This window comes from Bufo bufo, chromosome 3 (genome assembly GCF_905171765.1).
Source record: "Bufo bufo chromosome 3, aBufBuf1.1, whole genome shotgun sequence".
Lineage (NCBI taxonomy): Eukaryota > Metazoa > Chordata > Amphibia > Anura > Bufonidae > Bufo > Bufo bufo.
This window is the reverse complement of record NC_053391.1, coordinates 589,183,246-589,206,826: the sequence shown is the minus strand read 5'-3', so window position 1 is coordinate 589,206,826 and position 23,581 is coordinate 589,183,246. Positions and strand designations below refer to the sequence as shown.

General features: G+C 43.8%; 1 protein-coding gene across 1 annotated transcript in view; it reads left to right on the top strand.

The window, feature by feature from the left end:
- The window catches only part of ITGA5 (integrin subunit alpha 5), a 118,830-nt gene extending 104,106 nt beyond the window's left edge, over positions 1-14,724 (top strand). The window contains exons 24-30 of the mRNA XM_040425857.1: positions 6,954-7,059; positions 7,171-7,329; positions 8,903-8,980; positions 10,750-10,869; positions 11,237-11,338; positions 11,728-11,850; positions 12,994-14,724. Coding sequence (XP_040281791.1) covers positions 6,954-7,059; positions 7,171-7,329; positions 8,903-8,980; positions 10,750-10,869; positions 11,237-11,338; positions 11,728-11,850; positions 12,994-13,077 — 772 coding nt within the window. The 3' untranslated portion in view covers positions 13,078-14,724. The remainder of the gene's footprint in view (positions 1-6,953; positions 7,060-7,170; positions 7,330-8,902; positions 8,981-10,749; positions 10,870-11,236; positions 11,339-11,727; positions 11,851-12,993) is intronic.
- Positions 14,725-23,581: the final 8,857 nt, after the last annotated feature.

The following is a 23,581-nucleotide window of genomic DNA, read 5'->3' as shown; positions in this document are numbered from 1 at the left end:
CACACTGTGCCACCAACGATTTATTACAATAGAGGGAGGAAGGGGGGGGGGGGCGCACACTGTGCCACCAACGAATTATTACAATGGAGGGAGGGAGGGGGGGGGCGCACACTGTGCCACCAACGAATTATTACAATGGAGGGAGGTGGGGGGGGGGGCTGCACTGGCCACCAATGATATTCAAACTGGGGAGGGGGGGGAGGGTCTGCCCCCTGCTGCCTGGCAGCCCTGATCTCTTACAGGGGGATATGATAGTACAATTAACCCTTTCAGGTGCCGCACCTGAAGGGGTTAATTGTGCTGATCACGGCCCCCTGTAAGAGATCGGGTGCTGCCAGGCAGCAGGGGGCAGTCTTGTACAAAGTTTGTAGTGTATTCTAACTAGAAGCGTCCCCATCACCATGGGAACGCTTCTGTGTTAGAATATACTGTCGGTTCTGAGTTTTCACGAAGTGAAAACTCAGCTTTGAAAAAGCTTTATGCAGACGGATCTTCGGATCCGTCTGTATAAAAACTAAACTACGGCCACGGATCACGGACACGGATGCCAATCTTGTGTGCATCCGTGTTCTTTCACGGACCCATTGACTTGAATGGGTCCGTGAACCGTTGGCCGTGAAAAAAATAGGACAGGGCATATTTTTTTCACGGCCAGGAAACACGGATCACGGATGCGGTTGCAAAACGGTGCATTTTCCGATTTTTCCACGGACCCATTGAAAGTCAATGGGTCCGCGAAAAAAAACGGAAAACGGCACAACGGCCACGGGTGCGCACAACGGTCGTGTGCATGAGGCCTAAAGCTGATCAGCGGGGATCCAACTGCCGGCTCATCTGTGTGTTTCAAGGAAGGTCCAGACGCCAGGATACTTCTGTCCAAGCATTGCCTCTTCTCACTTTGAAGCTAGCTTTAAGTGTAAAATCTGACCATACACCGGACACAGTTCTTGCAGAGATCTGCTGATAATCTAATGTATATGGGGCATACAGGGGAAAAAAAATAAAGATCGAAGGCTAAGTGCACAGATCTAAAGGATGAAATGTATTGACACCAGAACCCGACTGACTCTATTATAGTGGATGGGTTCTGTTGGGCGATTTGGGTGTCTGGCATATGCTGGATCGGGCGATTCTGATGATCTGTTTCTATGCTGGAAAAGAATACCAGAATTATAGCAAAGATGTTCACCTAGCCTTAAGGCTCTTTCACACAAGCAATACAGATGGTCAGGATCTGTTGATCTGTTCAGGAAAAAAGATGGTTTTGCATGCAAGTTCAATCGTTTTTTTCTTTCTCTGATTGTGTTAGGAGTTTTTTTTTTTTCATCCAGATTGCTATTCAGTTTTTCTTCACATGCATGAAAAAACGCATGCAATCCACATCCTCTAGTAACCATAACTGAAAAACGCATTGCATCTGGATGTCTTCTGTTTTTCACACAAGCCCGATTCACTTCTATGGGGCCAGGGCTGCATGAAAAACGCACAATATAGAACATGCTGAGAGTTTTTCTGAACGCAGAGATAATGAGTGAGAAACGATGCTCATGTACTCTCATTGAAATGAATGGGTCAGGATTCAAATTGCATCTGGACAGAAAACTCACTTGTGTGAAAGAGAACAATTAGCTATAAGGTAGATGGTGTTCAAAAAAGAAAAAGAAAAAAACTATTTAAGGATAGTATAAAAGGCTATCTGCCCAAAAATACTTTGTATAAGGATACATTCACACGTCAGTATTTTTACCTTTCCAGATAAACGTTCCTGTTTTTTGCGGATCCGAAAATCTGGATGACATGAGGATGCTTTTAGCATGTCATCCGATTTTTTTTTGACGGATCCATTGACTAGAATGGGATGACGGAACGCAAAATCGGACAAATAGTAGGACAGGGTATATTTTTTTTTCCAGGATCCGAATAACGGAACCCACGGAACGGAATCACGGAATCGGAGAGCACCATGAGTGCTCTCCGATTATTTGCGAATTCCATTGAAAATGAATGGATCCGCATAACGTTCCGTTTTTAATCGGAACTGATGCGGAACACCAAAACGGACGTGTGAATGGACCCTAAAACGGAGGGTAGGGAATAATGGTGCCTCCTTGAGTGATCCGCTGGACTATCACTCTCAAGCCCCTTAGAACACTGGGTCTGGTAGAACCACTCACACCTCCACCATGCCCACTTGAAACAGCGGCAATGTGGTGTCACAACAAGCCGACATACACTATCTAGGGAGTGCACCTGCAGATAAGGGTCAAGCACCTCAAACGCACCAGACCCTAACCCCTATCCTTGTTTGGGTCCTAGGTATACTGGGAAAAGAGGTACTATTTTGCCCTGTAATATCTGAATCCCTAAATGAACCCTCCTTTTGTTAGGCTACTAACACCATACTCCTAAGTGCCCGACACGTTTCATTGCTGTAGAGACAGCGAATCATCAGGGGCGGCATAGAGAACAGCACATGTAAGGTATATTGCCTCTGGCACTTTGACGGCCGTAACGCAGCCGCCAGAGCGCTACTGCTAAATGGCAGAAGCCACACCCTGCAGGAGGGAAGGCTAAGAAGATGCGCTTTCCCCTCGCCTATCAAAATACAGCAATAACCGAGGATGTAAACGATACATAGGAAAAGGTGAGTATTAAGTAGCTTCGTAAAACCTATACTTCCGGAGAACATAGTTTAACTGGTATCGCTGGGCAGAAGACTGGGGAGGATGTTAACTTATTGAAAAGCACATACGGGCAAACAGGCCATTAATAGTGTGGATACATTAAAGGAGGGACAACCTGTGAGACCGTATGCCATAACTGAAAAAGGAAATGATATCCACAGCCACCTATCCTTTTTTACACAACCTAATGATCTAGTGCTATGGGGGCCTCAAAATAAACTGTAACTACCTATTACTTCAGAATGATAGAACCTTACAAATTATGTAGAGATGGCCACCCACATGTCCGACACCTGGCACCAGAGCCAACTACTCAAAAAACAGGGTGGCAGTCGTGTGTGGAGGTGTCTGAAAAGGCAAAATAAAACCTAAAATAGTGATATAATAAATACAGGTGTACAAATATTTCCCTACATATTGATATCTATCCCTACTGTGTAGGTGACACTACTATATGTATACAGAAATAAACCTGATGAACTGAAAAATATACATAGGTGCCATTCAAAAGCTGTGCTATCCAACCGCTGCAATCTGAGTATGTACACATGCCAGAGACTAATGGCAACGTGGTAAGATTGTCAGGGAAGAGGGGGCCAAAAAGACAGATGTGACACAACCTTGCCGAGATTCGTGTATGAAGCAAGTGTATGAAATGAAATCATTCAGACCCCTTGGTCTCACGGTTTGTAGCCTGAAGGTCCATTCTGCTTCTTTGCATAGCAGCAAAGTGTCCATCACCTCCTCTGGGAGATGGCCTCACATGTTCAATCCCCAGAAAGGTCACACTGTCAAAACTACCCGGATGGAACGTCCCAATATGCTGTGTCACTCTACTTAATAATGTCCGGAAGATGCTCCCTCTACGCCTCCTAAATTCCCTCTTAGTTTTTCCCACATATTGCTTGCAGCAAATGCAGGTAGCCAGGTATACCACTCCTACTGTCCTGCAGTTAATAAAGGATCTTATATTATAACTGCGTCTAGTAACTGTGCTGGTTACAGTGTTGCTTATTGATGGCCTTGCAAGCAACACAATTGTCACACTTGAATGTCCCAGGCGGTCTTTTGGGAAGCCACGTCTCACTCGCTGGGGTGTTAAACGTGCTGTGTACCAACCTCTTTTAGATTACCCCCTCTCCGATACGTGACAAGTGGGTGTTCCCCCACCAAGTCACCTACAATCGGATCTGACTGGAAGATGTTCCACGAGTCCTGTAGAATCCTCTGCACCTCTTTGTGAGCCACGTCAAAGGTACCCATTATCCGCATTTTGCCATCATCCGGTGCCTGTTTCTTCGGATATAAAAGGTTCTCCCTGTCGCAACTAGCAGCATGTTGAAAAGGCATCCTCAAAGACGATTCAGGATAGTCCCTCTGCGTGAATCTCTTACGCAGGTCATCTGCTGCCGTTCTGAAATCTGTCCACTCAGCGCAGTTTCGTCGGGCTCTGAGGTATTGGCCCTTTGGTATTCCTCGTTTAAGCAGCACCGGATGTCCACTGTCCCATCGTAACAGGGAGTTGGTGGCTGTGGATTTGCAGAACATATTTGTGACTATTCGCCTGTTATGATTAACACGAATAGTGATGTCCAGGAAGGTGAGATTTGATTCACTAATCTCATACGTGAAAAACAGTCCCCACGCATTCAATGAGGACACAATCACTAACTCCTTCCTTGGTACCCCTCCACAGGATGAATGTCATCAATGTACCTCATCCATAATAAAATGGATGAGGCCCATTGTCCCATCGGTTCCCCGGACACCATCTCCTTCTTCCACCAGCCCAGGTAGAGGTTGGCGAACATCGGGGCATAGGGACTACCCATCGCCACCCCCCCTGAGCTGGTGGTAGATACGTCTATCAAAGAAGATGTTATGGCTCAGAATGAATTTGAGCAATATCAGCACAAATTCACTATGCAGCGTGAAGTGTGCACCCCTTTCTAGCATGAATGTGCTGATGGCCTCACATCCCTTGTCATGCAGGATGGAGCTGTATAAAGCTTCAACATCCAAACTCTCTAGCAGGATGTCTTCCTCACACTGCACGTCATTGAGGTGCTGCAGGACATCCTTAGTATCTTGGACATAAGACGGTAAGCTTGTAACGAAGGGTCTGAGGATTCGGTCAAAATACATACTAATCTTCTCGGTTACACTGCCTATCCCAGATACGATGGGTCTTTCCTTCAGGGGAGACGTCCCCTTGTGTACCTTGGGAAGGCCGTAAAAAGATGGTAAAACAGGGTACTGAGGTAGCATGAATTCAAATTCCTCCTTGCTAATGAGCCTGTGTTTTCCCCTTCTCTAGAATCGGCTTCAATTCACTCTTTTTTTTTTTTTTTAATTATCTTTATTACTTGAGATATAAAAACAGATTACAGTACAAGAAAAGAGTTTGTTTTTTTTCCCCTTATCCCCCCACCCCCCTCCCCATACCTGTGGTGCGTCAAAACACAAAAAAAAAACAAAAAACACTCTTAAACCTCTCGGTAGGATTGCTGTCTAGTTTCTTGTAACACATCTCCACATATCCTTTATATAATCCTTTTACACATCTCCACATATCTTTCACTGTCTAAGATCACTATGTTGCCCCCTTTATCGGAGGGTTTTATAGTGATAGTATGATCATTCTGTAAACCCCTAAGGCCCCTTTTCACACAAGCACGAGTTTTCCGTGCGAGTGAAGTGAACGCATGGCACCCTTACTGAATCCTGACCCATTCATCTCAATGGGTCGTAGATTTTTTTATTTATTTTTTTCCCCCCAAGCATCAGTTCTGCGTTGCGCGAAAAAACACACTATGTTCTATATTCTGTGTTTTTCACGCAGCCCTGGCCCCATAGAAGTGAAAGGGGCTTCTGTGAAAAACACATTGCACCCGCAAGCAAGTGCGGATGCAATGCGTTTTTCACTGATGGTTGCTTAGAGATGTTTGTAAACCTTCAGTTTTTTTTTTATCACACGTGCGAAAAACTTGCCTGCAAAATAGTGCGCGTTTCACTGAACGCATCCGGAGCCAATCCGCCACGCTCGTGTGAAAGGAGGCCTAAGGGTCCTTTTTACACAGGCAGGTAAATTGCCAGCAACAAGCACCACTCAACATAGTAAGTTGATCAGCATTTAAGGTCCCCTACATACACACATTTAGGCCTCATGCACGCGGCTGTTTGGGTCCGCATCGGAGTCGCCGTTTTCGCGGCTCTGATGCGGACCCATTCACTTCAATGGGGCTGCAAAAGATGCGGACAGCACTCCGTGTGCTGTCCACATCCGTTGCTCCATTCCGTTGCCCTGCTAAAAACGCTTTGCGGACAAGAATAGGCATTTATATTGAAGGCTGTTCGTGCCGTTCAGCAAATTGTGGAACGCACATGGACGCAATCCGTGTTTTGAGGTCTGCAAAACACACCACGGTCGTGTGCATGAGGCCTTAGTCTGGCGTTTTTTGTTTGCTGCTTGAAAAAAAACTTTGGCTTTGCAAAAAAAAAAAAAAAAAAAAGTAAAGAATACTTCTCTCCTGCATTTCATATTTTCCATACTTTCATCCGGAGCTGGTATTTTTACAGCACAGTGTTGAAAAACACCACGCAATACCGTAAGCACAAGGGTCTTTTACAGTGGGCATTTGTCAGGTTCGAGTAGCTGTACCAATGGGCATTCAAAACTTGAGATCGCTCCTGTGGCTTTTTCAATTCTATTACAAGTGACAATCCATGTCCTGTTACACAAGGAGATGTCCTGCTGACAAATGATGATTCATTTATTTTTTCTTGTGTTCAAAGAAATGAAGTATCATTCTTGGTCCGCTGGGCAATGATCATTGTAATGAATGAACATTCATCCAATAATCCCTCTGTGTAAAAGTTCCTCACCGTGCTCGATCTCTGGTTTTTAACTGGTTAAAAAGTGAGCTATAGGTGAAGCAATGGTTAAACCAGCATTTCAAATAAAAGCTGGGATTTTGGCAGAATGGATCATTTGATCTTATGTTTTGGGGGTCCTCCCCAGCCCCCCCCCCCCCCCCCATTCCAAATTGTATTTCAACATGCATGATCCTTGGTTCCTGCAGAGGATAATCTGCTGCCAGAAGAGCACAGTGTAGCCCCCTCTTCGTACTGAAATAGACATGCAAGCTTGGTCAGATGCTCGTTCAGCCACCAGCAGTGTTCCTTGTCTGTAACCTCACAGATATTACAGTTGTTTCGTTGCCCCATCCCAGCGATGGCTGATTCTTTTTTTTCCTATGTTCTCTGCAGGGTTTCAAAACCGGACATTGTAATCTTTCCACTTGCAAACTGGAAGCCAAACAAACTGGTCACTCAAGTGGAAGACGCAGGTCCAGAGGTTAATCACGTGTATGAGGTAGGAGAGCGCTGTTTGTATGTCTGCAAGACAAGAATGAGAAATGATTTGTGACTTAACACACAGCTAACATTCACCTGCCGTCCTAAACCTACTTTAATTATTTTCCAGCTGGCAAATCTAGGGCCAAGCTCCATCAGTCATGGCGTCTTAACACTCAGCTGCCCGATAGTCCATAACCGAGAACAAGCGATGTATGTCATGAACTATTCTGTGCATGGCTTGGTGAACTGTACCACAAGTCAGCCCATCAACCCACTTAAATTGCAGGTAAGGAAAACTAGATCACATCTGGTGTGGCTGCATTATGCTCCTCATGTTATTTTCAGCTCTGGAGACGCAATAGAAGTCCATCTAAATATCCCAGGAAAATAGAGGAACCACTAACTAGACCATTTTAATCTCTTCAGTTCTTCATATAATATGGGGTGGTTACAGGCCCCCATACACATCAGAATATCGTTGGCAGAACTTTCCAATTTCATGTATGGGTGCCTACCTATTTTCACATGATAAATGTCAAGTGAAAAAAGTATCAGGCAAGTTGAATTTCCACACCATTTTCTTTTGTTCTGGATGGGTTAGCCACCGCGAGAGGTGTCTGGCGGTGGCTTTCTCCTGTCTTGCCAGGATCAGCCGAGCCCATCATGCATGGTGAAGTCAGGATGGTGGCCACTGGCTTCACCCAAAAAAGCCGGACCTCACCGGTCACGCCTACCTCGATGAAGTCACGCCCCCCCCCATAGCCGCCCACGAAAAAAACGGGGGTAGAGGGAAGAAGGGAGGTGAGCCGGGGGCAGCCAGGGTGCTTCTCTTCCCCTCAGTCAGCCATAGGAAGCAATGTCTGCGGTGACTGACTGGGGGTGAGCGAAGCCTCAGTCAGTTGCTGCAGCTCACGCTCAGACAGCGCAATGCTGCTGTCTGAGCGTGAACTACTGAAAGGGTGGACATCCTGTGTCCATGAAGGCTCTGCGCCGGACGGAGGACAGGGAGCCTGAAAACCGGATGTCTGACCACCCTAGCTGTTGATAAACAAACTTTTTGTCAACTGCTGTAGAAAGTGTATATGCACCAGTAGTCTTTTTTTTTTTTTAAATGCAATCTCTACATTACACCAATTATCTAATATATGGGACAGACTCAACCCCTCCCTTGACAGCAGATATTGAGCTGGAAAGAACGATCCGGCACTTTGGATTTCAACATGCCCAATCTTTTGTTCCCATGGTAGATAAGCTACTGCCAGGGGTGTCTGGCAGCAGCATAATGTCCTCTGCACACTGAAGATGGGGAGGAATGGTGGTTGGCCAAACGAACATTGAGAGACTGTCTAAGCTATATGGCCACTGTTATAACTAGAGATGAGCGAATTTCATATTTTGAAATTCGTTCACACTTCGTTTGGTGGTAAAAGGTGAATTGCATTATAGATTCCGTTACCACGGACCATAACGCAGTTCTATGACAGAATGCATAACGGAATGACTTTAGAGGCATTCCGTTATTTATTCCGTCATAATAGAAGTCTATGGGCTGCAAAACGGATCCATCCCGTTTCCGTTATGCAGGGAAAACGGGATGGATCTGTTATGCAGGCCATAGACTTCTATGATGGAATGAATAACTGCCTCTAAAGGCATTTCATTATGCATTCCGTCATAGAATTGCGTTATGGTCCGTGGTAACCGAATCCATAATGCAAATCACCTTTTACCACCAAACGAATTGTGAATGAATTTCATAAGCGGAAATTCTCTCATCTCTAGTTATTGCCTCATAGTGACATCAAACTCCATGATGTACATAATTTTTTCTTAACTCTGACTTTCTTGCTTCTTTTTAGTATTCCTCAAATCCAACTGGTCATCATGTAGAACGGCGGGACACATCCCGGGTTTCTGCTGGAGGATCACATCTTTTAGTAAGGACTTATTTTGTTTTTGAATGTCATACTTTACCTAAAAGGTTATCTGTAAGTGCAGCACACTACTGGGTTCGACATCAACCAGGGGGTCCCTTTAAGAGGTGTTATGAGGGTTAAAATTTTGTTGTGACGCCAGTTGCATTTCAGCGACGAGGGACTAGGTCCCCCTATGTAGAAGTTGATGGTGGAACCCAGTTGAGGGATTCCTATAATGTCCCTCTAGGTGTGGCTTTAGCACTTGTTACGGTGCTCCTACATGGATATCCTGGAACCCCAGGTGTAGTCGTCCGCAGCGGTGCAATTGAAATGGATAGGTGGTGAAAATGAGGGTGAAAGAACTCTAGTCCAGACTGGTATTGAAGTAGTTAACAGCTTTACTTCCATCAGGGAACAATCTTCCAACTTTATCTTGGTTACCAGCAAGCTTTGGCATGAAGTTCTGGCAGGCAAACACTCTCAGCCCTGCTACATAAGAATTCTTTCAGCTCTATGTTCACAGGATTAAATAGGAACTTTTCCTTTGGATTTCTGCTGCAACTTCTTTGACTCTACCTTTATCTTGTGCTGTATCTTGTCCAGGAAACTTTTCCTCATGGGTTCTGAGGCTTATAGCTTTGGGCCTCCGGGCCCAGCAGAGCAGATAGTGCTCTGCTGGCTGACACACAGCCTTCCACTTGCAGGGGCTGCTCTCAACTAACTCCTGCAGGCTCATCCAGGAGGGATGAGGGCCTCCTCCGTCCCCTTACAGGGGATACTCTGAACTAACTTCTAACTGACTAACTCCTCCCTCTCTAGAGAGGGGAATAGAATGGAAGAAAGGTTTAATTCTATCTAACACAGCTCTGCCAGAAGTGCCGCCATCTGCTGGTGAACAAAGCACATTACATGTCAAACCCTTACCAGATCATAAATACATTTATACATTTACACATTGTGCAGAACCTGGTGTTACATGGTACACCATTAAGGACAGTGGAGGGGTAAAGAGAGTGGTAATCCCCCCTAGAAGGGCGTTACATAAGCAGATTTGTACTTATAAAACTGGCTGATGTGCTCTTATTTGCATACAATAAAACATAATATTTCTCAGCAATGTGGGCACATATGAACATGGGACCAACAGAGATGCCTTCAGCGGCCAAGTGCACATGCAACAGGTCAACCAGTGTCATAGGTTCTTCTTCAAGATCTTTTTTTACCAACAAGATCTTTTTATGCCTGGTAAAGGAGGCAATCTACTATAGGAAGTGATAGTGATAGTGCTTCACTAGGATATGCCTAATTGGTGGGGAAATGACTGCCAGGACCACACAATCCTCAGTCCATTTTTAGAATTCGTGGGGAATCCTAGGGATCGGACTATAATGATAGGACATATCCCAGCACTATGCCATAACATTAGAAGATGGGAATACCTCTTTAAACGACACAATGTCACAGTTCTGTGAGTATGGTGGGTGTGGAGGAGGACTCGTATATGCAGAGAATTACAGAACCCTGTGGGGTTATGGGGTGGTTGTCAGTATTTGTGAACAGCAGCAGGTTATGCAGTAGATTATGGGTTACTCTAACTCATGGACTGTATATCATGCAGATACTGTATACATGTTGCTGGTGTCTTTTAAAAGCCTTAAAACTACAATTTACACATAATCCATATTGGTCAATGAAAGTGATCGATAAACCCATAAGTGTGTATGTCAAACCAGTATAACATAGTATATATAGATAATCTGCTTGTATATGATCTAGATCTTTCTTTACAGAAATGTACCCCTCACCATTCAGACTGTTTACACCTTCGCTGTGATGTCGGTCCACTGGAGAAGCAGCGACGAGCCATACTTAAGGTTCACTTCCGAGTCTGGGCCAAGACCTTCATACAGGTACTCCATTCCAGTCTCTCTTCTAGTAGTCTCTCTAGTGTCTCAGGTTTCTCTATTGTGCCCTTTCACTTAAAGCTGACTTTGTATTTCTTTTTTTTCCAATGGGAACTATTGGCTATTCAGAAGCCTGTGGAGCCATCATGAAATTTCATTTAGTTCATACTGCCACCTAGTGGAAAATATGTGCATAGCCTTATTTTTGTTTTTTTAAGTGAAGGCAAAACACGAGGTATCATATAGCTTTGGTTTATTGCATATAATTGCTATAATTGCTAGCAAGTGCGGTTAGCGCTGTACTTATAATGATGAATGTGTATTTCTCAACTTGCAAGCATCTAATTTATGATTTTGTTGCTCATATTTCCAGAATGAGAACCAAGGCTTTGCGCTGCAGTGCGATGCAGCATATCAAATTCATCGGCTGCCTTACAAAATTCTACCTGAATCATATCCTCAGGGAACACACCAGGTAAGTTGAGAATAGTTGGTGAAATTTTGGGGAAAAATTCTAATAAGTTTAAACCTGTTAATTCCCTGAAGGCCAACCCATTTCTCAATGCAAGCCGGTCATCCTTCAGCTTCTCTAACCAGAGATCTTTTCACTGGAGTGGCCTCTACTGGTGACATGTAGCATTACATGGTGGTCATTAAAATTAATAGCCTCCCATGAAATAAATGGCCTTACTTGCATAGCATCACTTGTGCCATTGTCATTGTTTGTATGGTGTTTTTTTTGCCACTGACTTAGTGTTTGCTTTTAAGGCCATGTTTACATAAAGCAGAAATCTCAAGTTCTATAACAACTTGGGTTTTAACATAATAACCTGCATATAATACATTTTTTTATATTTTTTTTAGGTTAATACAACCATTCACTGGCTGAAACCAGAGAGTAGTTATGGAGTTCCTCTGTGGATCATAATATTGGCCATCTTAATTGGTCTGCTGCTGCTTGCCTTACTTATATATGTTTTGTATAAGGTGAGTTCTTAAAACTGTCTAACACTGTGCTAGAGAAATCTAATATTAAAGGGACTGTCTGGCCATGGACACAAAAACTCATGTCCTCCTCTGTCCCCCTGAACATAAAAAACACCCCACTAACATGTTTCCTGCCCCACCGCTGCTGCATTCCCAGCGTCTTCTGCTCCCCTTAGGACCAGGAATTAGCTCTGTCTAATGACCGCTGCAGCGAATCGCAGACCCCAGTGGTCACAGTGGCTTGAACATTGTCACAGTAGTGATGTATCATTTAAGCCGTTGAGACCACTGAGGCCTGTGATTGGCCGCAGCAGTCACAGGACCAAGCTACTTCCTGGTCCTTTGGGGAGTGGGAGTAGTGGGGGGTGTTCAAAGTCTGAGTGGGTTTTTAGAGGGACCAGAGGGGTTCTCGGCTCCACTCCAAGGTTGGACAACCCCTTTAAACATTGAGCATTTAGGCAAAGTAGAAAGTATATGTAAAATCTTAATATAGGAGAGTAAAAAATATCTCTCACAACTTTTCCTGGTTTTGGGTGATCCTGGCAGTACACATAGTAAGAACATATACCCTCATGAATGACATTTTAAAGGGATTGTCCTGGAGTAGAAAAAAGATGGCCGTTTTCTTCCAAAAACACAAGATCTGCCCACAGATTGTGTGGTATAGCAGCTCAAGCTCCATTCATTTCATTATGCTGAGTTGAAGTACCATACACAGGTCTGGCGTTTTTCTGATTCTGATGTCATTAAAGTGGATCTGTCATTGCATCAAACGTTTGACATGCAACAAGTTTAGATTGTTGGCAGTCCAGATGACCAGACCTTCACGATCACTGAAATTAATGGGAAGAAGTACTAGGTACTTGTTCCCCTTCAGCTTTGATTGACCTTTCTCAACGCTCTTCATAAAGCGGAGCACATAATGTATGTATCCAACGAGGGGAGAAGAGCCAAGCAAGACTGATTAAACAGCACAAAGCTGAACATTTCAGCCACTTCATTTCAGTGATAGGTGCTGGTCTCTGCACCTGGAATGGTACCCATTAAAGCCTTTGACATAAAGTTTTTGAAAGTTTGTTGAATAGAGCAGTTTATGGTCAGAACACTTTTCTGTAACCACTCATTTTTGTGTTCTCTCCACAGCTTGGGTTCTTCAAACGCTCCTTGCCCTATGGAACCGCTATGGAAAAAGCTGAACTTAAACCTCAGGCTGCCTCAGAGGCCTAGACTAAGCCTATAGCCTCATCCCTTGCACTGCCAAAAAATCTTCGAAAGGGAAGGTGGAAGAACAATCATGGCTTTACTTTGAAGTTGACACTACATTGGGAGGGAGGGAGACAAACACGGCCTATTGATTTCACAACTTCTGGTTGTTCTGAAAGGACCTGTTACTACAGGGACAATATGACCGAACCACTCAGGCTTCTACTGAAGGCGAACTATTTAAGGTCAATGGTGAGGACGTTTTTTTTCTATTTAAGATGAAACCAAAACGATGGCTTCCCCCTTCAGCCCGTCCAAAACAAGAATGTAGGTGGAAAACATGCTGGTCCATATTGACCTTAACCACTGTTTTGGTGCTGGTTGTCACCTGACCAATTTTTGGTTCACTTATGAAGTTGCCTTTGGACATTGTCACAAGCTGCCTCCCTCAGCATTAAGTATTACTTCTCTTCTCTGCTCATAAGACTCTGATTTCCAGAGAAAACTGATTGTATAAGCAATGATGGAAACCAAGGAACCATTTCTTAATTGGATGGAAAATAGTTTTAATTGATTGTTGAGCTGAAAATTGTTTCTTAAAGGAAAGTTAACTTATTGAGCGTTTAGCACATGTGTGCTTTTATGTGGAATATATAGGAAAACAACGGGGAGATTCTTCCTGTCACATAGGCACATTGAGGATTACATGATGTGTACCCCAAAATCTGACAGTCTATGGGAGTGGTGAATGCAAGTGTGACTATATTTTGCAATTGTGTGCTATATAGCTAGTTTTCTACTAAATGATGATGGATTAAGGCCACAATCTCAAGGTTCATAAGCAACATCTCTACACAATTACTGGTGCATATACAGTTAGTGTTCCATCAGAAATATCTTGTTAAATGAATGACATGCCCATAAGACTGGGACATTGCATTCTGTCTGTCTGTATTTACAAGGTGACCCTTCTCTGATGGTGTTGAAGAATCTCGTTTATTGGTTGGGAATGCTCAGTAAATACATGTAAGCTGTATAGCTACGAGACTGAAGGAGTTTGAAGAACCAGTAACTACAACTTTGGGCTGATGTAAGTGAGGTAAAGATTTGGTTAGAGGACCATGCAGTCAGTATTTAATACTAAAAATATATTTTGTGTTAAGACTCCCAAAGAATTGAGATGAATATCCGAAGATTTCTTACCAAAAATACAAGTGCCTTCTAAGTATATTGCAGCAGGTTCTCCATATACCTGACTGAGCACTGATCCTGCTATCTTTTGTAAAAGACTCATGACCACTGCATTGCTCAAGAACAGTCAGTTGTGCATCCTGGTGCTTTTTCTGTGTTGCTTGGTTTCTATACCATGTAGTGTTAAACACATGGACACAAGGGCTTTGCCGCTATTTAAAAGATGTTGCAAGTGCAATAAATGTGTGTTTAGCTATTTTATTAAATATTTTTTTACTATGTAATGCATATGAAGTGGAATATGGGGTTGGCTATTCTGAGTATGTAATGATTGATTTAGGTTTTTTTTAACCTCCGAACCACTTTTGTGGCAGAATTTGCACATTACCTGTGATGACAAATCTGGGTGTTTTTTTTGTTTTGTTTTTATTAGCGATTTTTGAGGCACTGGAGGAGCTGGGTTTGCCACTGGCAGCTGGCAAAATCATATGTAGTGTGAGGCATGGTCAACTTTTTTTTTTATGCTTGCCACTGACTTGGGTTACCAGTTAATTCATTTTAAATGGGGTATGTGAAGATAAACTTGTTCTAGAGCTCATTGAAATCTGTAACCCTGATAGGCAACCATGAATGTCCCTTTACTATGGAGAGTATTTTGGACTTGCCCATTTATTTTCTTGCTCTTGCCTACAGACAGGATTTAAAGAACACTTTATTAGCCAAATTGACGGTCAGGAACAATCTACAGATCTGGAAGATCCTTAAAGCACCTTCCAGGACTGGAAAAAAAACTGTTGATCTAATCTAAGAACAGTGCTACCCCTGTCCATGGACTGTGCCTGGTATTGCAGCTCAGTCACCTTCAAGTCAACTAGTCTTAACTGCAATATGAGACCAGAGCGGCCCTATTTCCAGGAAAGAACAGAAGATCCTTTTATCTAATTCTGGGCAACACCAGATTGATAGTTTAATCCTTATGTTTGTAATTGGACTAATACATGATGCCCCCAGACTGAAATTGGACATCTTAAGTACATTTAAAATATTCGAAATGGACGTGTCTTTGACATTGGTTCCTGTCTTTCAGCTTTCATCTCTGTAGGCATCTTCAGTAGTTCAGCATAGCCCAAGTCTATTTTAGAATTTGTCCTACAATGCAGGTTCATATTTACCACTAAAACCTAATATTGGGAATGCAGGGGCAACTCAATTGAAAAGGGCTTGTCCAAAAACTCATGCCAAGTCTCCAACACGTAGAGTGGTGTGCAAAGAACACTTGTGCTGCCATTGTTTATAAAGGACCTTATAAAGGACCATGATGAGCTAAAAGCCTCCACTGATGGCACCCATGCCACTTACAAATAGCACAGTTCTGGATGTAGTGGTCAGACTGACCCTGCTGTTACCTGCACTGTAGCTGCCTTGAATCAAAGTTATTAATCTGACACTATGCAATTCTGCTTTTCTCCATATATATAGCCAACCCTGTGTGGGGCTCATATTTGAAGAGTATCCTATCTGGTTGTACAATTGTCAGCTCTACAAAACATTTCTGTTTGTGCCATTGCAACTAATATTCCTGTGTCTGTTTTCTTCTCTTTTCTCCCATATTGGGTGATTTTTATATTTCTATTCCCTTTCATCATTTTATCCTAGGGATGATTCTTGTTGGCTCCTTTTCTGCTGGATCATACTGGTATGAGCTGAGCTATTTGAAACGGAGGTGACTAGACGCCCAAAAGGATTAAATATGAATTGTCTGTGTGTTTATGAGGGGGGTTGGCTGCCTTTCTCAGGGGTATCCTACTGTAATAAAAGTTATAAAATAGAACCGTCTCTGTGGTCATGATTTCCTTTGTTTTACAGTCTATGCAAAAGTAACACATTTTTAGTGTGTGTCATCCAATCTATCTGTATTCTGACAGCGGCGTGCTATTTCAGCTGTCTCTGACTCCCAGTGGTTTTGGTGGCAAGCCTTTCTATTTTAAAACCTGTTATTCCTCGTGTTTTCTATTCTTCACTTTTTTATTAGCAATAGAACATTGTCATGAGTGGAATTTTTAAAGGCTGTTTTGCCAGGTTTGATAAATTTGGTGCATCTTTAAGTTTAACAGTTCGGTCTTCAGATGTTACTCCACTTTCTATATCACCTCTTTGAGATTGTGATTATTTTACAACTTTGGATTGCTGTTGTCAAATCTTCCTGATCTTCATTGATAAACCTACATGGTTATTTTAGGGAATTGTACGATCAGTGTTTTTGCATATTCTTTTCAAAGCCTCCTTTACTAGCAGGGACTTGCCAATCAAGGCGGATGTAAATTGTCCATTGTTGGCAGTCTGCATTCTGTCTGCATGCTAACTTAGCACAAACAATGATATCTGGTGCTTTAAGAGGTGTGCATGGGAACCTTTTGTAAAGCAAATGAAGAAAACCTACAATACTGTGCGGCAGGTAGGTGTGGAAAAAAGGCTGCAAAGCAAGAATGCTTTAAGAGTAGAAGTGCTAATTGTTCATTTTTATCAATAAAAAAAAATGCAAAGTGAATGAATAAAAGAGAAATCAAATCAATATTTAGTGGGACATCCTTTGCCTTCAAAACAGCGTCTGTTCTTCTAGGTACATTTGTACACAGTTTTTGAAGGAGCTTGGTAGGGAGGTTGTTCCAAACTGCTTTAAGAGCTGACTAGGTCTTCTGTGGATGTAGGCATTCTCAAATTCTGTTCACGTAATCCCAGACGGACTCAATGATGCTGACATCAGGGCTTAGGGGCCATATCATTACTTCCAGGACTTTGTTCATCTTTACGCTGAAGATAGTTCTTAATGGACTTGTATGTTTGGCGTCATTGTTCTGCTGCAGAATAAATTTGGAACTAAACACATCCCCTGATGGTATTATGTGATTGAAAACACCCATAAATCCTTACCATGTTGAGGACCGTAGATGGGGATGAACGAAGTGAGCTTTAAACCGAAGTTTTGGGCGAAGAGACTTCGGATTTAGGATCTGAAGCTCGTTTTGCTCATCTCTAACCATAGATGCAGAGGTTGGCCAAGAAAACTTGACAGACCAAACATGCTTACTTCCCTTTAAAATCATAAGACATCCAGCAGTGCCACCAACACCAGAACTGGCACAAACCAGTGGGGCCCAGGTGTAACCATCTACTGTTTGGAAATGTCTGGCCAGAAGTGGTCTTCCTGGAAGAACTGCAGCCAAAAAGCCATACCTTTTTGTCATGGAAAAAGACAGTGAGACAACTATGCAGGAAAACAGGAACTATGGTGCAGAACAATGATGGGAGGTTCTCTGGACTGAGTCAAAATTTTTAATATTTAGCTGTAATAGAAGTCAATTTGATCACTAAAGGGTTGGAGAGCAGTACAATGAGTTTCTGCAGGCAACAGTGAAGCATAGTGGAGGTTCCTTGCATGCTCGGCTGAACAGCAGTTCGGCTCGAGCATCGCTATGCTCGGCCCATCGCGGTGTTCGGCCGAATATCGCGTGTGCTCAAGCGCGATGCTAAAGTCAGTGTATTTAAATCTAATTTAGGGTACTTTCACACTTGCAGCAGAGGATTCTGGCAGGCCGTTCCGTCGGACGCAAACTGATGGCATTTGTCAGACGGATCCGTCTGACAAATGCATTGAAATACTGGATCAGTCTCCGGTTTCATCCGGAAAAATGGATCCGGCATTTTTTTGCATGCACAGACTGGAAAGCCAGATCTGTTTTGCAGGAGCACTTAATGCCGGATCTGGCACTAATACACTTTAATGTAAATTAATGCCTGATCCGGCATTCCGGCAAGTGTTCAGAATTTTTGGCCAGAGAGAGAACTTCAGCATGCTGCGGTATTTTCTCCGTCCAAAAAATGTAAGAGGGACTGAACTGATGTATCCTGAACAGATTGCTCTACGTTCAGAATGCATTAGAATAAAACGGAACTCAATACTGAAAAACAAAAACGCTAGTGTGAAAGTACCCTTAGCCTCTATTTCTGAAAAGTTTTCTGGCGGGATTTGAACTCGCAACCTTCTACATTACAGCCCAGAATGTTAACCACTACACTATAGAGCTGCATGGCCAGTTACTAAATAAAAAATTTAATGAGACCTCTGCTGTATAAAGTCTCCATATATATTTTTTTTATTTTAGTAACTGCCCATGCAGCTCTATAGTGTAGTGGTTAACATTCTGGGCTGTAATGTAGAAGTTTGTGAGTTCGAACCCCACCAGAAACTTTTCAGAAATAGAGGCTAAATTAGATTTAAATACACTGGGTGTCCCCAAGCACTGACTCCTCCATATATGGACATAGCTATATATGGAGTCAGAGCAGGGACTCCTAAGCCAAACTAGAATCCCGACAACCTCCCCTCTTCAGAGCAGGTGGTGCCTGGTTTAATTCTCGGGTACTCTCATTGACTTCCATTGTGCTTGGGTGCTCTGTAGAGCACCCGAGCATCGGGAAGTGTACTACTTGAGCCCACAAGCACTTTGGTGCTCGACCAACACTAGCAGATACCTATCCATCATGTATTACAATCAGGAAGGCTAGTGATTGGCTCCAAATTTTATTCTGTGGCAGGACAACAGCCCCAAAGATGCAACCAATGACATTAAGAACTATCTCCATTGTAAAGGAGTCCTGGAAGTGATGACATGGCCCCTACAGAGCCCTGATCTCAACCAGTGAATCTGTCTGTGATTACATGAAACAGAAGGTCTTGAGCAAGCCTACATCCACAGAATATATGTGGTTGGGTTTGGAACAACCTCCCTGCTGAGTGCCTTCAAAAACTGTGCAAGTATACCATTCACTCTTATTAAAGACAGCAGAATGGTGCAGATAGGCTCATTGATGTACAGTATGGGCCTAAACAGTCTGCCTGCTGTATTACAGAGCCATGCTACACAACCCTATAACAGTATATTCATATTGGACAGATTGTCTCACTTCGGCAAATGTCATTTATCATGTAGAGAGAGTTAATAAAATGTATTGTGATTGGCCATATTACCGCCTTTGCTGACTTGATTCATTTTTCCATCACATTATACACTAGTCGTTTCCTTTGCTATGGCCACCCTGCAATCCAACAGTAGTAACCATGCTTGCCCACTATAGGAAAAAGTGCTGGACTATGCGCACTCCTGTGGCCCCATCTACCAGAGAGGCCAGTTCTTTTTCCAATATTGTGCAAGCACGACCCCCCATTGCTGGATTGCAGAGTGTTTGTAACCATGGAAATGAGCAGTGTATAATGTGATGGAAAAGAATCCGGCCAGCGAAGGAGGCAATATGGACAATCGCAATACCTTAGTAAGTTGCCAGCACCTGGGGCAAGCCATGTATTGCACCCCCCCAAACCTGTGGACACGCCCCTTTTACAGATAATGTAGTAGTCCTATATAACACCACAGATAACATGGTGATAACTCTCTACGTACAGATAATGTAGTAGATGGGTATAAGGCCCCAGAATTCAGAACACACACAGTGTGACCTGAAGTCTGGGGCCAGGATGCTTCAGGGTGGGCCAAATTCTCAATCCAACCCTAGTGTGAAACAAATGTGTTTGGACATTACATAAATCACTAAAAAATATACAGTATAATACAGCACCACATACCTCATCCATCCAGTGACCTCTCCTGTGATGTAGACTTTCCTCAGTGTCTTCATTCGGAGATAAGACCGCCATGACACCTTCTTTCAGTTGCGTCTCATCTCTGCAGAGTTTTATTATTAGTTATTATACACTGCTCAAAAAAATAAAGGGAACACAAAAATAACACATCCTAGATCTGAATTAATTAAATATTCTTCTGAAATACTTTGTTCTTTACATAGTTGAATGTGCTGACAACAAAATCACCCAAAAATAAAAAAAATGGAAATCTAATTTTTCAACCCATGGAGGTCTGGATTTGGAGTCACACTCAAAATTAAAGTGGAAAAAACACACTACAGGCTGATACAACTTTGATGTAATGTCCTTAAAACAAGTCAAAATGAGGCTGTCGTGTGTGTGGCCTCCAAGTGCCTGTATGACCTCCCTACAACGCCTATGCATGATCCTGATGAGGTGGCGGACGGTCTCCTGAGGGATCTCCTCCCAGACCTGGACTAAAGCATCTGCCAACTCCTGGTCTGTGGTGCAACGTGACGTTGGTGGATAGAGCGAGATATGATGTCCCAGATGTGCTCAATTGGATTCAGGTATGGGGAACGGGCGGGCCAGTCCATAGCATCAATGCCTTCGTCTTGCAGGAACTGCTGACACACTCCAGCCACATGAGGTCTAGCATGGTCTTGCATTAGGAGGAGCCCAGGGCCAACCGCACCAGCATATGGTCTCACAAGGGGTCTGAGGATCTCATCTCGGTACCTAATGGCAGTCAGGCTACCTCTGGCGAGCACATGGAGGGCTGTGCGGCCCTCCAAAGAAATGCCACCCCACACCATTACTGACCCAATGCCAAACCAGTCATGCTGGAGGATGTTGCAGGCAGCAGAACGTTCTCCACGGCGTCTCCAGACTTTGTCACGTCTGTCACATGTGCTCAGTATGAACCTGCTTTCATCTGTGAAGAGCACAGGGCGCCAGTGGCGAATTTGCCAATCTTGGTGTTCTCTGGCAAATGCCAAACGTCCTGCACGGTGTTAGGCTGTAAGCACAACCCCCACCTGTGGACGTCGGGCCCTCATGGAGTCTGTTTCTGACCGTTTGAGCAGACACATGCACATTTGTGGCCTGCTGGAGGTCATTTTGCAGGGCTCTGGCAGTGCTCCTCCTGTTCCTCCTTGCACAAAGGCGGAGGTAGCGGTCCTGCTGCTGGGTTGTTGCCCTCCTACGGCCTCCTCCACGTCTCCTGATGTACTGTCCTGTCTCCTGGTAGCGCCTCCATGCCCTGGACACTACGCTGACAGACACAGCAAACCTTCTTGCCACAGCTCGCATTGATGTGCCATCCTGGATAAGCTGCACTACCTGAGCCACTTGTGTGGGTTGTAGACTCCGTCTCATGCTACCACTAGAGTGAAAGCACCGCCAGCATTCAAAAGTGACCAAAACATCAGCCAGGAAGCATAGGAACTGAGAAGTGATCTGTGGTCACCACCTGCAGAACCACTCCTTTATTGGGGGTGTCTTGCTAATTGCCTATAATTTCCACCTGTTGTCTATCCCATTTGCACAACAGCATGTGAAATTGATTGTCACTCAGTGTTGCTTCCTAAGTGGACAGTTTGATTTCACAGAAGTGTGATTGACTTGGAGTTACATTGTGTTGTTTAAGTGTCCCCTTTATTTTTTGGAGCAGTGTATATAATAGCCCCCTCTGTATGATATATAATGGCCCCTCTGTAATATTAGGATATATAATGGGCCATAATAATACAGGGGGGGTCGTTCTATATAGTAATTATACAGAGTGTCCATTATATATAATAATTATACAGAGGGGTCTATATATATATATATATATATATATATATATACACACACACACACACACGGGGCCATTATATATCCTAATATTAGAGGGGTCACTATATAAAATATACAGTGGGCATTATATATTATAGTCATACAGCGGGGCCATAATATATAATCATTATACAAGGGGGCCATTATATATAATTATACAGAGAGGCTATTAATAATGGGCCCTCTGTATAATTATTATATATAATGGCCCCTCTGTATAATATACAATAGCCCCCTTGTATAATTATATTTTATGTCCCCACTGTATAACTATAAATTAGTTATACAGTAGGGCCATAATATATAATTATACAGGGGGGCCATTATTAATAGCCTCTCTGTATAATATATAATGGCCCCCTGTATAATATAAAACTGTGCCCATTCTTTCTAAATATACCGGCCTCCTTTGTATCTCTTCTGCCCACCTCCGTAGTGCCCCCAGAACTTACATAAAAAATAAATATATATATATATATATACACTGCTCAAAAAAATAAAGGGAACACTTAAACAACACAATGTAGCTCCAAGTCAATCACACTTCTGTGAAATCAAACTGTCCACTTAGGAAGCAACACTGAGTGACAATCAATTTCACATGCTGTTGTGAAAATGGGATAGACAACAGGTGGAAATTATAGGCAATTAGCAAGACACCCCCAATAAAGGAGTGGTTCTGCAGGTGGTGAACACAGACCACTTCTCAGTTCCTATGCTTCCTGGCTGATATTTTGGTCACTTTTGAATGCTGGCGGTGCTTTCACTCTAGTGGTAGCATGAGACGGAGTCTACAACCCACACAAGTGGCTCAGGTAGTGCAGCTTATCCAGGATGGCACATCAATGCGAGCTGTGGCAAGAAGGTTTGCTGTGTCTGTCAGCGTAGTGTCAAGAGCATGGAGGCGCTACCAGGAGACAGGCCAGTACATCAGGAGACGTGGAGGAGGCCGTAGGAGGGCAACAACCCAGCAGCAGGACCGCTACCTCCGCCTTTGTGCAAGGAGGAACAGGAGGAGCACTGCCAGAGCCCTGCAAAATGACCTCCAGCAGGCCACAAATGTGCATGTGTCTGCTCAAACGGTCAGAAATAGACTCCATGAGGGTGATATGAGGGCCCGACGTCCACAGGTGGGGGTTGTGCTTTCAGCCCAACACCGTGCAGGACGTTTGGCATTTGCCAGAGAACACCAAGATTGGCAAATTCGCCACTGGCACCCTGTGCTCTTCACAGATGAAAGCAGGTTCACACTGAGCACATGTGACAGATGTGACAGAGTCTGGAGACGCCGTGGAGAACGTTCTGCTGCCTGCAACATCCTCCAGCATGACCGGTTTGGCATTGGGTCTGTAATGGTGTGGGGTGGCATTTCTTTGGAGGGCCGCACAGCCCTCCATGTGCTCGCCAGAGGTAGCCTGACTGCCATTAGGTACCGAGATGAGATCCGCAGACCCCTTGTGAGACCATATGCTGGTGCGGTTGGCCCTGGGTTCCTCCGAATGCAAGACAATGCTAGACCTCATGTGGCTGGAGTGTGTCAGCAGTTCCTGCAAGACTAAGGCATTGATGCTATGGACTGGCCCGCCCGTTCCCCAGACCTGAATCCAATTGAGCACATCTGGGACATCATGTCTCGCTCTATCCACCAACGTCACATTGCACCACAGACTGTCCAGGAGTTGGCAGAGGCTTTAGTCCAGGTCTGGGAGGAGATCCCTCAGGAGACCATCCGCCACCTCATCAGGAGCATGCACAGGCATTGTAGGGAGGTCATACAGGCACGTGGAGGCCACACACACTACTGAGCCTCATTTTGACTTGTTTTAAGGACATTAC